The 19,912-nt window shown below is 33.7% G+C and overlaps 1 protein-coding gene across 1 annotated transcript in view; it reads right to left on the reverse strand.

The window, feature by feature from the left end:
* Positions 1-13,048: 13,048 nt before the first annotated feature.
* KYNU (kynureninase) overlaps positions 13,049-19,912 on the reverse strand; it is a 118,496-nt gene continuing 111,632 nt past the window's right edge. The window contains exons 13-14 of the mRNA XM_068967958.1: positions 15,333-15,563; positions 13,049-14,031 (exon numbers count right to left, since the gene is read on the reverse strand). Of these exons, the coding sequence (XP_068824059.1) occupies positions 13,912-14,031; positions 15,333-15,563 (351 nt within the window). The 3' untranslated portion in view covers positions 13,049-13,911. The remainder of the gene's footprint in view (positions 14,032-15,332; positions 15,564-19,912) is intronic.

The raw sequence follows: 19,912 nt of genomic DNA on the forward strand, positions 1-19,912 counted from the left end.
AGTATAAATACTTTTTTTTGTCATATAGTTTTCCTGTACTCAAACTTTACTTGGTAGAAATGTCTTTAAATGTTGTCATATATTTGACAGCAATGACTGGATTAAATTTTGTCCCTCATTCAATTTTCTCTTTCAGTCATCACATACACATATACAAACTCACTCAAGTTAATCTTTTTCATAAAATGTATCTTATTCAAAATTTTCAGGATGTACCTAGATTTGCAAAGATAAATATGTTTCATTGAGATTCTTCCTTGAGTTTCTGATATTCAGAATAAAAGCATTTCTATTCCTGCACTAGATGTATGATGTTATACATTATCACTCCATATCTCTCCTCTTTTTCAGATTATGCATGTTAAACACATAAAGGGAAGAGTAGGTTTCTATTTATATGACACCATACCTCCTAAACTTGCTCAAGCTTGGATTGCAGTATGTTGTCTAGCCTTCTCCAGAAATCTTCTTTTTCGTTTACAATAATAAAAATTCAATTTTTGGTCCACATGTTTAAAATGTTTTAAAGCTGCCATTCACTAACAGCCTTAGTTTAGTTACACACAAACTGTTTGAATGCCATCAGAACTTAAAGTTACAGCTTTCTTTCTAATTATGAGCCATACATTATTGTCTATATCATCCATGGAATAAACAGCTTTTGTACTTGCCAAAAGAATATCTGGAGGTGTTCTTATTTACATTGTATGTTCAAAATATAAATACAAACAAAATCATGGCTTAGTATATGTTAAAATTAATAAAACCACCACAAACAAACATTACCTCTTATTTTTCCCTCTAATTAGTATGCCTTTAAACATAGTTGGTTTTAGAAACAAACCAAAAATAGGTGTCCTTAGCCTCTAATGCAGACCAAAAAAAAAAAAAATAGTGTCTGTTTTGTTGAAATTTTGGACTAATTAATTGTATATGAAAGAATAAGGACATATCTTAAAGCATGTTGAGAATTTAGGATTATCTTAATATTAAATTGAAGCATAGAGGGCATACATGCTATTATATGAGCATGTCAAAGCAGATATAGGACTAATATTCATTTGAAAAGAATAAATATTAGCATAAGTATTAATTAGCCTTCTGACAAATATTAATTAATTAGTTTGAAATCAGTTTTACTGTCTTCATTTCTTTGGTGAATGAGATTCTGCTTTTTAGAAATCAGTTTTAATTCATATCTTAGGCATATATTCATATACTGATAGTTAAAATAGACAGAAGTTAATCTTTCATAATTAAGCATAATTAATGAATGCTTTTGTTTAGAAATTAAACAGTAAGAAACATACTTTAGTAGTTTAAGATAGTTTTATTCTAATGATAATTCATCAACTTTTAGTTTTTAAGTATCATTATTCTTATTTCTTGACTAAGTTCTTTATATTGCACAGTGTATCATGTATTTTTAAAAATTATTTTGTCAAAGTAGCTCATGTAAATAGTTAACAGTAACCCTGAACTGCCAGCACTATTAATGTATGCCACACACTACTTAAATTATTCTGTGTATTAAACTGCTTAATATCTGACAACCCTATGAAGTAATACTATTATTGTCTAATTTTACAAAAGGGAAATGGGAGCACTGAGCATTTATGTCACAAGATCACATAACTAGTAGGTGGTAGACCCAATATTTGAACCCTGTATCTTGGTTTCAGAGTCTGTGAACTTAAATCTGACAGCACACTTCTTTGCATGTTTCAACTTTTATATCCAAAACAGCAGTCCTCTGACCCATCAACACTTACTTTTAATTCCTGTCCTCCTAAACAAAGGGTGACAGCTCTGAAACACTTTAGCTGTCTCTACCTATATTGAGTTCCATATTATTCCATAAATATAAATTTATAGCTATTTCTTCATCTTCAAATTTGCAACATTATTTTCTCTTACCATGAAAATTGAGGGTTTAGTTATAGATCTCCCTCTTCTCTACGGCCCATGAATACATATGCACAAACATACACATTTTCTTCCTCCAGCCTCCAAATAACAGTGGAATCAGAATTTACATTACATCAGTATTCATTGTTTGCATGTTTATAGCTTCATAGATATACAGCTGGTGTTGTGTGCACATGAAAGAGTCACGACATGCTTTACGATATATTGAGAACGTAGCATTTTTGTAATATTAAACTGAGAAATAGAGGGTTTATCTTCTATACCACATGGTTTACTCTGATAATGTTTCTTTTATTGTATAACCTTATTTCTAGAGTTAATAATTATCTTCTTTTACATTTGTTCAGTATTGTTGTCTGTTTACTAATTTGAATTCTCAAATTAGTTCTAATAGAATTTTAAACTCTTATCAGGATAGTGAAATAAAAGAGGCATTAGGTATTTCATCAGTTTGTGTGTGTGAGAGAGAGAGAGACAGACACAGAGAGAAGTAAATATCAACATCTTGGAGCCCTTACTCCAGTCTGGAGTGGTTCTGCTCTAGGACTGTGGTCATGAGACCTCTCTTCATGATCCTTTAGGGAATCTCATTGCCTCTGTGTGTGTGTGTCCAGGGGCATGTGAGTGCAGGCCGCTCAGGCTTTTCCAGTAGCTTCTGAGAAGTAGTACGTGGAAAGAAAACATTCTAAAACCTTGCTTAGCTGAAAATATCTTTATTCTGTCTTCACATTTAATTAATAGTTTGAATTGCAATCAAAATCTCAAATGGAAAAACTTTTTATCTAAATATCAAAAATATCCTCCATTATTCTTTATCTTTCAGATTTGGTAGTAAGAATTTCTTCATCATGATTTCTGATGTTTTTAATGTAACAATTTTTTTTCTAGAAAACTTGTTACAATCTTCTTTATATCCCCAGTGTCTTACTTTTTTTCCATAATGTGATTTATATTTTAAAAATATATTATGTTTAGTACTTATTGAGCCTCTCCTGAAAGCACATCTTTGTTTTGGGAAAAGTTCTTGGGAGGAGTTTTCTTTTTTTGCTAATTTTTCTTCTTTTTGTTTTCTCTGCCCTTTTATTTTGTAGCCGCTATTAGACGGGTGTTGACCTCTAGTTACTTCTAACTATCTAATCTTTTTGTTCTACTTTTGAGACAGTTCTTCATTTAGAGTCTAGAATTTCCTTTGAATTTATTTCTGATATTATATATGACTTTTTTCTTATTCTCTGAATCTTTTTAATTATATAGTTTTCTTGTTCAAAGATTTTTTCCTTTCTACTGGAAGATTTTTAACAGCAGCTTTTTTTCCCCCCTTTTCTTCTTCTTTTTCTTCCTTTTTCATTGTATTGCTTATTTCCTGTTTGTTCTTTTGGGTTCTATTCTGAATTTTGAATGTTATTGTTCAGTGTATGGTGATACTTCATAGCTATTCATTTAAAACTCAGAACTCTAAAAATCAAGGGCAGCAATTTTGTACAGGGGCAGAACTTCCTGATTGGTGGCGGCACTATATCACAATGAGACCCATGTAAAGATTTGTAGTTCCTATCAATTGGACTAGGCAGTTTTCTCAGTGAGAGCTCTATAATCATATTCCTGGGTTGGGCTGGAGGGGAACTGAACAGTACCCTGGGTGCATGTATAATTTCTTGGGAACCAAGTAGAGAAAAGAGAACAAGGACTTTCACCATTATTGCAAAATTTTACCAAATCACTCAACTTTTAGTTAAATGGTTCGTCTATCTTTTCAACTGTCCTCATGTCCTTAAGTCAGAGTTACAAGAGTTGATCCTTTCTAGAAAGTGAACTCTTCATGGGTGTAAGAAGGTGGGATTTACATGTGTATATCCTGGTATTCATAAATAGCAGGCACCTCCAATTCCTAAACATTTTAATGGCTTTGACCTGAATTAGATTAATATCTTTTGATAGCCTCCCTTCTCATTTTGGCAACTATATTTCAGTTTTCTTTGTCATGCTAAGTCAGCTGACTTTCCAGTTTTGAAAGTGTACTGACATCTTCCATATACTCTTGACCCTTCTCATTTTGAGGGTATTTCTATGTTTATGCACATTTATTAATTTGCTATTATTTTGTGATATAGATGGCTATTACCTGGAAACATAGATTAGTATACAGTAATTTTGCTCCCCTAAAATGATGTTACCCAAGTTTCCCAAAGAAATTAATTTAAAACATTTAGTTTTCTCTTAATCTTATTTTATTTCTGCTTTTCTAACACAAATACACATTGACATCTCTAAAGAAGAGGGAGTTTTCTGATGGGTAGGTAATCACATGGATACTGGGTATTGAACTGCACAGAGTGCATGAATTGATCACAACAAATGTGCCAGTTTTGACTGGACTGAAAGCCATTTAAAGGAAGTGTTCTCTAAGCTTTAACATGCTTTTCTTCAACCCTCCTAAGTATTGTTGACAGAAAGATATATAAGAGAGAGAAAGATAACAAATATAGATTATAAAATACATGTAACAAGTTTGTTATAAAGTAAGTTAGTATGGACATCAATACAACCAAATAACAGTTATGAAATAGCAATATTATTTAGAATTCAGTGAAAAATGTGACATTTGGAGTCAGTTCCCAAATTCAAACAGTCTGGTTCTGTTGTTGCCACCTAAAAAAAGACTGTCTGCAATTCTCTTTTTCTGTTCTTTTTTTTTTCCTTAATTGCCATTTTTTTCCCCAGACCAGCTGTAGCATCTATGTCCTGACTTTGATCCAGCTACTTACGTTAACCCATAGAGAAAATGTCTCCCATAGACTCTGCATATATCACTGCAATGTCTCCATTCTTGACAAGCTTGCTGTTTTAGCACAATAGAGTGCAAGAAGAGCTGCATGAAATGAAGCTCCCACATACTGGGAAAGAGTAAATTAAGACCTCTGTTTAGTAAATATTGGCACTCAAGTGCAGTTCTTTTCACCTAAAATAATATGAGTATATGTGATTGAAATTGCAACTGAGGCCCAGAAATCCAGTGTTGGTTAGCTTCTTTGTTTTTCGTGAGAAGTCACGCTTTAAAGTATTCTCATTTGATTTGGGATATTTAAGTAGGATGAAAAAACAAATATGCAAATACCATGTAAGATATAATATTCCTTGCAAAAATCCATCATAAGGGAATTATGGAAGCAACTTTTTGACACATGGGGGCAGAAGAGATTGTTTCCATCATGAGAACATGTAGTGGGGGATATTAAAAAAATGATCTTATTAAAAGCATGAATTTTGAGGCAAATATCCTGGATTCTCAGCTAAGTCATCACTGTTGATAGTTTTTTTCTTAATTTTCAAACATTAAAAAAGTATACAGAATTCCAAACATTATCATCTAGTTTTAAAATTCCCCCTTCTTTCTTTCTTTTCTTCCATCCATTCATCATCTTTTTGGGATAGGATGATAATGACCCTGAAAGATATTCATGTCTTAATCCCCAGAACGTGTGTATATCTTACATTATATTGCAGAGTAGAATAATGATTGCAGATAGAATTAAGGTCGCTAAAAACAGGGAAATGATCCTGGCTTGTCCAGCTGAGCTCATTGCAATCACAAAGGCCCTTAAAAGCAGAACAACTCAGAAGAGGAGAGTTAGAAGGAGCCGTGATTATGAAAGAGCCATCAGAGAGATGCAACATTGCTGTCTTTGAAGATAGGAAGGAGACCAGAGCCAAGGACTGGGGCAGTCTGTGGAAGCTGGAAAAATCAAGGAAATGAATTTTCCCCTGAAGTCTTCATAAAGAGATATAATCCAGTGAAAACCTTGAGTTTGGTCTAATGCTAGATTTCTATCCTACAAAACTCTTAAGATAATAAATGTGTGTTGTTTAAAGCCACTAAGTTTGTTGTGACTTGTTCGGCATCATCCTTTTTTGGAGGAGCACTGAAGGGGACCAGGGAAATTTTAAACAAATTCCAGACTTCATGTCATTTTATTTCTTTGTACATGGTATGTATGTTTAGATATATTAGGATCTTCTTATATCCACAGTGGCTATCCACAGCTAACAAATTGAATAAAATTATTTTCTCACTCAAATGTTATCTCAGCAACATATTTTTTATTGTTGGTCTTTAAATGAAGATCCAAACTAAGTCCACACCACATATTGCATTTTCTTGCTTTGTCTCTTCAGTCTTATAATCCAGAGTAGTTCCTTCTCCTTCACCCTTTCCTTATTTTATTCATGCTGTGATTTGTTGAAGAAATCCAGCCAGTGGTCATGTAGAATGACCCATATTTACTTCTCTGTTGGGTCATTTAGCTTGTTGCTCCATTCCTCATGTTGTGGTAAAACTGGGAAATAGCCCTAAATGTTTTATTGGACTCAGGTTGATTATTTGATGAAGTGAAAAAGGAGAGTGAAAAAGCTGGCTTGAAACTCAGCATTCAAAAAACTAAATCATGGCATCAGATCCCATCACTTCATGGCAAATAGATGGGGAAAAAATGGAAATAGTAACAGACTTTATATTCCTGGGCTCCAAAATCACTGCAGACAGTGACTGCAGCCATGGAATAAAAAGACACTTATTCCTTGGAAGAAAAACTATAACTAATGTAGATAGCATATTAAAAAAGCAGAGATATCACTTTGCTGACATGTCTGTATAGTCAAAACTATGGTTTCTTCCAGTAGTCATGTATGGATGTGAGAACTGGACGATAAAGAAAGCTGAGCGCTGAAGAACTGATGTTTTCAAACTGTGTAGCTGGAGAAGACTCTTGAGAGTCCCTTGGACAGCAAGGAGATCAAACCAGTCAATCCTAAAGGAAATCAGTCCTGAATATGCATTGGAAGGACTGAGGCTGAACCTCCAATACTTTGGCTACCTGATGCAAAGAGCTGACTCATTGGAAAAGATCCTGATGCTGGGAAAGATTGAGGGCAGGAGGAGAAGGGGACGACAGAGGATGAAATGATTGGAAGTCATCATCAACTCAATGGACATGAATTTGAGCAAACTCAGGGAGATAGTGAAGGACAGGGAAGCCTGGCTTGCTGCAGTCCATGGAGTTGCTAAGAGTGGGACACAACTGAGTGACTGAACGACAGCAGTATATTGCTTATGTGGTTCTATCTGCTTAATACTGCGTCACCTCAGCACATGGTAAGAAGTTGCTCCATTTTTAGCATTACCAGTGGTGATCAGTGAGTTTAGGTGGTAACAATCCAATTCTCCCCTTATCAACTTTTCCTGAAATGTTTGATCTTTGCTGAACTAATTATTCTAGTAATAACTGAAAATGAGTTATATCCTTATTCTATTATTCCTCAAGTATTAACTTTAATTTTTTTGTTTATAAATGAATCTTTTTCCAAAGTGGAAACAAGTATTTGCAATATGCTACAATATTTACTACATGTAAAGGAGATAAATATACATGTATTTACCTATGTTTATATTTATCTATCTATGTGTATATCTATCTGTCTATCCATATATATGTAAAATAATAGAAGGGGTACCAAAGCATAAAAGATATGTATAAATAGGGGGAGGAAATAGGGTAAAAGCAATAAGGAGAGAATCCAGACTTTTCTGACTATAGCTGGCTTGCAGATTTGAAGTTAAAATTATCTGAGTATATTACACAATTTTAAAATAACTTTTAAATTTAAAAGGGAATTTATAAAGATTGAAAAGTTGATTCCACAGTAGTGAACCTAACTATGTATATAGTTCTATACATATAATCATACAGAGCACAACCACACAAAGAAGAGTTATTACAAGTGCCTATTAAACACAGTAATCTGACTAACTATTCCTAATGAAACATATTCTAAGGAAAAAACAAAAAGTTTCTAAAAGCTCTTAATGTGTTTTTACCATATTGTTTATGATAGCTTTAGTATTACTAATTCTAAAACTATATATATATATATAATATATATGCATGTATTGAATATATTGTATATATATTCTATGAATATATATACAATTATATATATATTCTATAAATATATATGCTATTGTATTATGTATATATATTATAGTTTTAGAATTAGTAATACTAAAGCTATCATAAACAATATGGTGAAAACAAATTAAGAGCTTTTGGAAACTTTTTGTTTTTTCCTTAGAATATGTTTCACTAGGAATAGTTAGTCAGATTATTGTGTTTAATAGGCACTTGTAATAACTTTTCTTTGTGTGGTTGTGCTCTGTATGATTATAGTGTATATGATAAAACTAGGAATTAATATATAATTAGAACCAAGGTTTCCAGCACAATAAATAAAATATAAGGTAGATTAAATAAAAGTTTTGTTATCCTAGGTTAAATTGAAAATATGAATATGAAATAAAGATGTAATTTCTCTAAAAAGATGTTTATTTCCTATCCTCTTTAAGTTAAAATTGTGGAAGTAATGAGAACTCTTACAGGTAAGATTATAGTTTCTAAATATTATTTTTTTCCAAAAGAAATTGAATATTTTTGAAGAAATGGGTGATGTCAAGTTTGAAGTAGGAAATATTCAAAGTAAGCCTACATCTTGTCAATTAAAAAGCAATGAAGCAATCAAAAAGTAGCCAAGGTAATGTCAAAAGGATTCAGGAGCCACTTGAAACAGTCAAAAATTGGAACACTAGATCATTAATAAAATTAATAATTCCAATAAGCCAAACCACAGCAAAAATGTTTAAATCCTTTAGTTTATAGTACTCCTCTTTATCATTTTGTTCTTTGAGAATATCTTGCTGAGATTAAAAATGAATTTACTAGAGGGCCAGTTACGTATCTCACACCTTTATCAAACACATAATGCAGATGCTAATGGTCCACAGAAGCAACAAATCAACCTTCTCAGTAAGAGAGTAGTACCCTAACCCAGTGATTACTGTATTGTTTTATGATGTGCTTTCGTGGTGCTTGCGGATTTCTCTCTTAAGATTATGCCAAAATCCATTTATAATACTTAAAAGTAATTGCTCTAACAATCTCAATTTATGAAACAAAGATATAGTGGAATTTGAATGTAAACCCATATAGTTTTGGATGCAAGAATATGTTGAAAGTTATTGAGCAGCAAATAGCTGTAGAGAAAGCTTATTTCTTTAGTTTGAAAATAAGTTATTGAGTTTACATCCAGCCTTTTTTCCAGTAAGTTTTCTATAATAAATACAATTTAGTGTTACATAAACAGACCCATGTATTACTATAGCACCCAAATTTATCATTATATAAGAATTGATATTTATATAGATATGCATGAGTTATTGAAAAAGTAAGATTCATTTGTCACATGTGTGAATGAGGAGAGTGAAAAAGTTGGCTTGAAGCTCAACATTCAGAAAACTAAGATCATGGCATCTGGTCCCATCATTTCATGGGAAATAGATGGGGAAACAGTGGAAACAGTGTCAGACTTTATTTTCTTGGGCTCCAAAATCACTCCACATGGTGACTGCGGCCATGAAATTAAAAGACACTTACTCCTTGGAAGAAAAGTTATGACCAACCTAGACAGCATATTAAAAAGCAGAGATATTACTTTGCCGATTAAGGTCCATCTAGTCAAGTCTATGGTTTTTCCTGTGGTCATGTATGGATGTGAGAGTTGGACTGTGAAGAAGTCTAAACGCCGAAGAATTGATGCTTTTGAACTGTGGTGTTGGAGGTCTCTTGAGAGTCCCTTGGACTGCAAGGAAATCCAACCAGTCCATTCTGAAGGAGATCAGCCCTGGGATTTCTTTGGAAGGAATGATGCTAAAGCTGAAACTCCAGTACTTTGGCCACCTCATGTGAAGAGTTGACTCATTGGAAAAGACTCTGATGCTGGGAGGGATTGGGGGCAGGAGGAGAAGGAGATGACAGAGGATGAGATGGCTGGATGGCATCACTGACTCGATGGACGTGAGTCTGAGTGAACTCTGGGAGTTGGTGATGTACAGGGAGGCCTGGTGTGCTGCGATTCATGGGGTCGCAAAGAGTTGGACACGACTGAGCGACTGAACTGAGTGAACTGATACTTAAGAAAACAAGAAGTATATACAGTGTCTTGGTTTTCAGTCATAAACCTTCACTTGATTGTTTAGTCTGTTGTAAGGGATTCGATGCCAGATAAAAAATAACAAAAGAAAAACAACAACCAAAAAAGCCTTCTAAAATGAGATGGCATGGAAGTGAGAAATTCTTGGAACCCCCAAATGAATTAAAACAGAAACCTGGGAAGTAAGCAAAGATCAAAGTAAGCTCAGGATCAAAGCATGGTTTCCATCCTGAGTATGTGCCAAATCCCAGAGTCAATGAGCTTCAGAGCTGATAAGTAAATAGGACATGAGATAAGCCTAGAGTGGTCAGGGTAAGTATGCTGATAGTAGAGCCTGGCATAATATTGACAACCAAAAATATGTAAAGGATCAGCAAGAAAAATTTATCTTCTGAAGATTTGTAAATATTAATTGGTCCCCGCATGGATTAACCTATCCAGTTGCATGCTGTTCATGTGATTTGAAAAGCCTGAAAAAAAAGTCACAAGTGACCCAGGGCAACTGTCAGAAGCAAGCATGAATGTCTTTCAAATAATACACTTTAACCCAGTTCTCAGAGAATTTCAAAAGGTCAAGATAAAGGAGCACCATGAAGTTAACAATTGCAATATATACAAGGAAACTAGCATTTTATGTGAAAACCAACAGACACAACTGTAAATTCATCATATATTAGATGTGGAATATAAAATTCTTGGGCTTCCTTGATGACTCAATGGATAAAGAATCTACCTGCAGTACAGGTGACACAAATTCAATCCCTGGGTCAGGAAGATATCCTGGAGGAGGACATGGCCACCCACTCCAGTATTCTTGATGGGAAAATCCCATAGACAGGGGAGTCTGGCAGGCTATAGTCCAAGGGGTTGTGACGAATTGGACATGACTGAAGCAACTGAGCATGCACACACATAAAATATTAATATTTATGATTATTAAGAGTAGCTAAAGGAAATGCTGTCTTAGATTTAGTTCCCAAGGAATAGACCTTCAGACAGGGATTTGGATAAATATGTTTTATTGAAACAATTATCACTTATCACACACACACACACAAAAACCTGGGAAGGAGAAAACAGAAAGTAAAAGAGGCTGGGCAAGTGTAAAATCCAGGAAAAAATTCTGGTTTTGATTTAATCCACAAATTAAGAATGTTGTCTGAAGCATTAACTGGTGTGGTGTGTGTGTGTTCATTTTTTTTTTTCCTTTTGTTCTTGTGTGGAAGCTAAAGAATTTATTCTCTGTTATTTTAATAATAATAATAATCACCTTGGCTGTTTTAACATGCACACATGATGAACGCAGTCAACAGCTACCACTGGCAAAGGTGAGGAGCGTGGAAATCTTCATGTCCTACTGGTTGGCACAGAAACTGCTACAGTCACTTTGGAAAAGTTTGGCAGTACACAGCAAAGTTGAACATGTGTTTGGCCTGTGACTCAGCACTTTCACCGTTGTATGTCCTGGTTGTACTTTTGAATGTGTACACTAAGAATGTTAATAGCAGCACTGTTGCAATATTACAAATGTTTGGAATAACTCACGTCTTCATCAGTAGTAAAGTGAATTAACAATTTCAATTATATAACAAATTACAACAATGAGAATAAATGAAAAATTATGTCCAACAAATGAATGAATCTCCAAAAATAAGAAGCTGAACAAAAGAAGCAGAAGAATATATACAGTATGATTTAATTTATATAAAGTTCACACAGGCAAGTTTGGCTAATATATTTTTATGGGTAAATATGTAGTTATAAAATTTTAGAGAAAGGAAATGATTAACACAGCATTTAATTCAATGATTATCTCTTTAGGGAGAGAGGGGAATGAAAGTGGGAGAAAGTTTCTAATACTGTTTCTCACCTACCTGATGAGGACAGAGTGCTGATTATGCTTTGAATGGTTTTTAAACACGATTTGATGTAATTCTGATGTAATTAACATGAAATACTTTGAAACTTAAACTGATAAGTGCCTTCATACACCTTCTTTTACTCAACCATTTAGTGAATACCACTAAGATTTTTCTCTCATAATATCACCATTTATCTTCACAGAAGAAGTTATAGTTTGTGAGTATATATTTACTTGGATGTTTATAGGTATGCAATCTATTTCCCCACTAAGCTACCTGTCCTCTGTGAGCTGAAGCTATGTCTTTTTAGTGTACCATTATGAGGTTTAGGACTTGCCTGGTGGCTCAGATGGTAAAGCATCTGCCTCCAATGCAGGAGACCTGAGTCGGGAAGAACTCCTGGAGAAGGACATGGCAACCCACTCCAGTATTCTCGCCTGGAGAATCCTATGGACAGAGGAGCCTGGTGGGCTACAGTCCATGGGATCGCAAAGAGTTGGGCATGACTGAGCAGCTTCACTTATGAGGTTCAAAAACTGTTTCTTCTAGATGAAGTCATTTATGGTCAGATTTTAAGGTCTTGAGAATTTTTCCATCTATGAGGATGAGTTTTGCCAAAAGTGGAGGTGGAAAGCACTTCTAAAGTAATTATGCAACTACTCAGCTAAATGAGATAACATATAAATAGAATAGCAGAATACATGGTATGTAGGAAGTACTCCATAAATATCAGTAGTTGCTGGTGTTGGTGTAGGAGCTCTGCAACTTTTTATTTAACTCTGCCATTCAAAGTGGTTGGCTAAGTTAATTTGTTTCATCATGGGCAATAATTACATCGTACTTACTTTTTCTTGCTGCTTATGTACAGAAGTGTGGAATATTTTGCCAATTTATGAATAGTGTTTATGGCATCAACAGCTAAAAACTAGGGGAATCTTACAGGGCTGAATGTAACTGTAGGTTTTTTTTTTTTTTTTTTCCCACAGTGAATAAGAAAAGTCCATAGATTTGGGACAGGGCTTGAGAGATGAGCACTTTTTTCCTAACTCTGGTCCTCAACTGCAAGAATCTTCACGTGATTTATTTCACTCTTTTACAGAAGAGAAGCATCTAAAGTCTTTTATCCAGAGTGATTACCATTAAACAAGAGCAAGAGATTATGATAACATTAAATAAAAAGACATCCATGAAAAATGGATTAGGATCCAGGAGTGAGTAAAGAAATCAATTTAATGAACTTCAACCAACATTTGTTGTGATGACATAAAGTAATGAATATTAAAGTACAGGCAAATAATTTATGCAACTTTTGCTTCTACTATGTATACAACTTTAAAACCAGATCTAGGATGATATATAATCAGTGTGAGAATCATGGCAGCATCTGGGATGGTAACATGAAAGAATGGCCAGTGGCAATTTTAAGAAGCTGTTGAATGAAAATTGAAAGATATTTCTTCTTTATTGGATGTTAAAATGGTGTTAAAAGTTGTGTATTAGAATCAATGAAGTAAGGCATGTACACAAATTACACCCTGATATTAAATGCATTTGGTAGTATAGATAATGACCAAAGTATTTGAAAGCCACTGCCCTAGAAAATGTATTTTGTGTTCCTTAGATTGGCGTTAGGTGGAACATTGTAAAAAGCATACATATTCAGACTGTTTAATGGCATTGCCTATAACAAATTGCCTGGTAAATTAAAATCAAAGTAATATTTCTAAAATTGATACAAAAATTTCTACATACATATGAAATTGTCTTTCAAATTATAATTAAACCAACAGAAAACATTTCATTAACTATGAAATGTGACAGATAATCAAGACTGTGTACATAATACTTGCACCAATAAATACTTTGATTCACCAAACACCAAGAAGTTGGACAGCCATAGAGCTCTCAAGACCACAGATCCTTAGCAGAATTGTCATGTTTTCTATAAAGTATGGAATTCATTTCCAGTTAATTGTAATCAGTTTTTAAATACTTCCAATAATTAAGACTTGAATAATAGTAATAAAGTAACTGCAGGCTTTCCATTTTATTTGCTTTAGTTGCTGTGGAAAATACTGCTATTTTATGTTTCGACAGAGCCAAGTACAGAAGTGAGCAGACTGATGAATTTATAAACATCATGGAAAGAATTGTAGAGAGGAACTGGAGCCACTCGAATGCCATCTGGCTCCCGTTTGTCGCACTGTAGGGGAAACAAAAAGTAAAGCCACAATAATGTTAATATTTTTCACACAATGGAAATCTGCATTCAAGAGAAACCTACATAAAACATTCATACTGATTACCCTAAAATTTAATATGTAAGCATTTTTTTCACTTTAAGTAAAACATCATGTTTGTGTTATTTGAAGCTATTCTCTTAATAATAATTAAAATATTAATGGGTTGGTACATTAATGTCTGAAGTGCTTTCCTGAAGTGCACTCATCCTTTATAAGCATCCAATAGATTGGGTATGTAGTTTATCTGTGGGAAGACCCTGGAGAGACTGGAACCCTTGTACACATTTCAATGAATGAGAACTTCACTGAGATCTGGAAAGTTTTAGTCAATTATATTTCCATTGAATTCAATAATCCCTAATCTCATGAATCAGATAATTCAGCTCTCTGAAGCTCACTGTGACTCTGTTGTTAAGAGACACCCCTACAGGCTAGAAAATGTAATAAATGATTTGTGTTTGCTGGCACATTTAATTCGATGACAACTTCTGAGGTAAGTATATTTGACTCCAATATGGATGAAAAGTCTCAAGTCAATAGATGTTTACCAACTTTCACAGGAGCACATGGCTTGCAAATGGTAGAATTTTATTTGGATTGCTGATATTTTGTGTCTCCAAAAACTAGGGAAATCTCTCCTAAAGGTTTGGAACACTGAGTGCAGTATTTTCTAAATTATATTATCCCTGGAAATAGATATCACTATTTATCTTGGAATTGCTCATTAAACAATTATTAGCTCTCTTCAAGAGACAAAGAGGACTATTTTAGGCACAATAGTAAAAAACAACAACAACAAAAATATATTCCATACAATGTTAACACTCTTAAGATGTGTCTACATATCTTTCTTGACGGCAGTGAACAGGTTGAAAATAACTTATTTCAATCAAACTAAACAAGACTAATTTACTTTTTCTCCCTCTACTATATTGATGTGTTCTTTAATTCCACTTACTCCACAAATTTCTATTGGGGTTTTCACTATATTTTTTTCCCCAATCTATAATGAAAAGAATGGATAAGTTACATAATACTGTTTCCTACAACAAAATTTGTGGTGTTTTCCCTTTTATCAGAAATAACAGATCTCTGTGCCTTTAGTTAACAGAGTGCTGAATACTTAGTTGGCACTTAATTTATCCTCACTGATCAAAATTAAGTATCATAGAAAAATGCATAAACTGAAAAATTCAAATTTTATTCTCAACATTTGCAACGCATAGAGAAACCCTGGTAGGAAAACAAGAGATATACTTACAACCACTCCTCTTTTTTCTAGTTCTTGGATAACGTATTTTATTGGAATAGAAAATGTTAGGGTTAGCTGGCAGCCACGTTCCTCTATATAAGATGGAGTAATTATGTTCACGACTGTTTTCTTGCTTTCTGCTTTGTCCTGGCTGAAGTAATGCTTGATCATGTATTCCAGATAACCAGTTAGCAAAATAGATTTTCTCCTCAGTGCTTTCATAGTTGCTTGTTTAAAGATCTGCAGAATGAGAAACAATCAGGTTCACAGTTTCTTGTTGATTTATAAAGTAAAAATTTACTGTTAATCACGTATAAAAAGGAAAGGCCTGCTTCTGACCTTTCCAATAAAACATCCCATTTTAGATAATCTTTCCTAAAAAACATGTCTTTTAAGTACTTTGCCATTAAAAATTGAACACAAAGTTTCCATGATAGAATAGCTGTACAAGTGTTGTTTAAACAATACTTGCAAAAGCAGAAAAAATAAGTTAACAAAATGTTCCTTCAGAGCTCTTTTAAATTAGCTTCATATAATTAGTACAAGTAAAACATACCTTAATAAATGGATTTAAATTTTATAAAATGTCAGAATTTTTCCTCCAAACATTTTATACAATTATAATCAAGAAGATTTTTTTTCTATTCCTGTATAAAGTTTGTTTAGTCCACAAAAAATACAGTAAGAGTTCAATGATTATGTGGAAGGCAATGTTACCAATATTATTCACAATCATTTTACCAACTCCTAAATCTCTTTCAGTTTAACAGTAAGAAAACAAGGAGTTAAAAATGAGGCTAAGTTTTGTCAGGCAGGAAAGCAAATAATGTTAGATAATGCTTATATATTACTGAAGCATTTGTATTGAAAGCATTGAAGTCTTTCTTTTTTTCTTCTTTCATCGTTTTTTTTTTTTTTCTGCTGCTGAACTCTTAACACTGGTGTGAAAACACTGCCACTTGCTTCTTGAGGTTTCTTATATTAAGATGAGTGACAAGGGCACACAGTAACTGGTGCTGGAACATTAGGGGTCAGAACAGACATGCTTTTTTAGCTTATCTCCTAAGGTCAAGTAGAGTTTAAAAATATATCCTACATATAAGAACTGAATGAACTGCAAACAGAGAATGATGCACTGGCAGGCCACTTAATGTCCCTTTTCTGTATCGTGGTAGGCCGAGAGCAAAAATAGGGTCATTTGGTGATATCTGTACTTTATGAAGTCTATGAAAATAGTTCTTTCTGTATATATACATGGCATGTGTGGGTAGGCATTCTAATAGGACTCAAACTGTCCAGGCATAGATTTTCTTGACCTATTGCAGAGGGTATGTATTTGGCTGAAGGAGAAGATGGGAGTTATATTTAAGTTAATATATTGAAAGAAGAGAGGAGTGTCAGACAGTAGAAAGGTATCTGTCTGTTTCCCCAACCAGACCTCATGGACTGTGTCTGCAACCTGGAAAGAGTTCAGCTGAAAGTAGAAGCTAATATCTGACATATTCAGTGCAAAAAATGCTGCTTTAGTACTCAGGTAACCCTCGTTACACGGAATTTGGTAGGAGGCATCTTTTCATTTCCTATGTAAAACAAAATAGCCATCAGAGAGCCTGATTCAAGAATCAGCATCCTCACAGATGGCAGGAGCAAGGAACAGGTAAAGGGTGGTCCACCCAGTGGTCTGACTGTCAGGCTTGGAATTAAAGCAAAAACAAAAACAGGAATCTTTCCAAGCTTCTGTTTGGTGATTCATAGTAATTTGAAGACATTTTAATTATTTAAATAATTCTAGTAAACTTTCTGGATTTGCTTTGGGTCCCATAAGATGCAGATGGGGGCACTGTGTAAATTAGTACTTTTAATGATATTTCACTTGTATTCATAAGTCAGTAAGACTTTGGGGGATATTAAGATTATAGGGTTTTTTAAATGAACTTTTGCTCTTGCAGATTTGATAATAAGAAAGCAAAAGTTTTTCATGACAAATATCTTGATTTTAACATATCAGTACTCTGTTAATAATCAAATAATGTTTAAATGTAAAACTATTTTCCACATTACAAGCATAACAAGAGAAGCTGCATTCTGAGGTGGCTTTAAATTTTCTCACAGAGTGTAAAAGTCTCTTTAGAGGCCTCAGTTAAAAATATTAAGAGGAGATAATAGGAGTTAACAGTGAAGTAGAGTAAATGTACTCCACAGCCTTTTTTTTTTTTCCTTCTCATTATTTTTGTGCTTTCAACACTGTGGAAATCTTTTTTCTTTTTTTTAATTAGGAAAAATGAAAAGTGTATTTTGAAAATATTCAGCTTATAACAGAATTCTTGGCAGAATTTCCACTACTTGGGTTATTTTACTTACTAGCTAAAATAATTTCAAAATTAGAAAAGTTAGATAATTTTAATTAGGAAAAATAAGTATAACATGATATTCTCAACTCTTAAGTTCTTAAAATTGGGTCCCTAATAACTTTCTGAAGAAATGCAGAGTACATTTCTTCTGACTTGCCCTATATTTTAATTGAATGCTCTAATTTTATATTTTAAAGCTATTTATTTAATTATATTGCCTACCTATATGTATAAATAGGACCCTTCAAAATGAAATATAAGTGTTGTTTAATGTCATGTTTACTAATTGGAAGATCGAGGTGACCTCTGAAGTAATATGGTTCAAACATCTTCATTAAAAGGTAGTACTCTTGAATTCAAGAGTAGTTGCCATTTGTTTAAGGTCATACTTGGTGTCACAGTAAGGGATGGAGTATTTTTCTCCTGCTTCCTACAGCTTAACAGTTACCTAGAGAATGGGAAATAGTGAAATATATTATTTTGTAATTTCAGAATTTTGCAATGTGTAATGGGGAGTAAAAATTTCGAAAATACTTTCTTTAACTCAAAGTTTGATTATTTAAAGATAATTTTGGTAAAAACATAGCCTCTACAGTGAATCATTTAATAAGGTATTTCCATGAGGCTGCAGAGAAATACTTAAGTGATGAGAAACTCAAGAGAAGTGTACATCCCTTTTCTGGGGATTTAGGGTCTTTTTCTTAGGTTTAAGTTTAGATATTAAAGTAGAAGATACATCAGTTTTCAGATTCCAGCTGAGAATAAAAACCGTATCTAGGTGACTGTTAATTTGTGGAGCAAAACTATTGGTAGGGAAAATAGGAATCTTTTTTTTTCTGTGGCAGAAGAAGTGAATACTGAAGTCAGTCCACTGCAAAGAATACCGAAGTGATAGTGTCTAAAATACATTTTCTAGGTATGGCTAGGAAATAATTTGCAAAGATGAGGAAAATCAGAGGAAATGACTTTAAGTGCTACTTCTTTCTAAGGTATGCCTTTGTGTCTTATTTTTTTTCTCCTTATTGTATTAATAATTCATTTTCTCCCTGATATGTTTGCAAAGTTTGCAAAATATTTTCTTAAAAAAAAAAGTTTAATGAAACTGTTCCTCAGGTTGAATATTTTTTTAAAAAGTCAAATATCATTATTTTGTTTGCCAAGCAGATTTAATCAATCCCCCACCTCTCCCCAAATATAATTTGTATCACTGAGAAATCTTGTTACTGGGTCTATTTCAACGCAAAACAGAAAAATCTGCCAAAACCTGAAAATAGCACAAGCTCCATCTAGTGGTCACACTGAGTAGGTGTTTTTTAAAATTGGGATGAAATGAAAGGAGTTGACTACTACTATCTAGCGGTGAAGCTGTATAAAAACAGAGGAACTTAACACTGCCGTCCAGTGGCCAGAACGAGAAGTTGCTGTGATTTTCACACAGTTCTAGAATTTTAGGTTTGGAAGAGATTTTGGAATTCTTTATCTGGTCACTCATGCTGGAATACGGCACAACAGAATTTCCTAAACTAGATGATTTTCGGAGGCTTTCAATACTTTTAAAAAATCAAAATTTTATTTTAATGTCTATATATTTAAGATCTCTATTAGAAATATATATGTATATTTACTTAAATATACTTTATGTATATAAAATATGCCTTTCTTTAATATGTGTATTAATACCATTATCATATTTGTTGTTGTTTTAGTCACTAAGTTGTATCTGACAACTGTTTTGCAACCCTGTGGACTATATAGCCCATCAGGCTTCTCTGTCCATAGGATTTCCTAGGCAAGAACACTGGAATGAGTTGCCATTTCCTTCTCCAGGGAATTTTCCCAATCCAGGGATTGAACCCAAGGCTCCTGCCGTGTCTCCTGTATTTCAGGCACACTTTACTACTGGGCCACTGGGGAAGCACATTATCATAGAGTATATAACTATTAACAATATATATTTACTTAGATAAATTTTTGTCTCAATCTGAAACTAATGAATATCTGATATCCAAATAATTAGAAGACATATATATGTATATACATATATATGCATTATATGTGTGTATAAATGAATAGGTAAGTACCTCAGCTGTGTCCGACTCTTTGAGACCCCATGGACTATAGCCTACCAGGCTCCTCGGTCCATGGAATTTTCCAGGCAAGAGTACTGGAGTGGGTTGCCATTTCCTTCCCCAGGGGATCTTCCCAACCCGGGAATCAAACCCAGGTCTCCCACATTGC

The sequence above is a fragment of the Capricornis sumatraensis genome, chromosome 3 (assembly GCF_032405125.1).
Source record: "Capricornis sumatraensis isolate serow.1 chromosome 3, serow.2, whole genome shotgun sequence".
NCBI classification, from domain to species: Eukaryota; Metazoa; Chordata; class Mammalia; order Artiodactyla; family Bovidae; genus Capricornis; species Capricornis sumatraensis.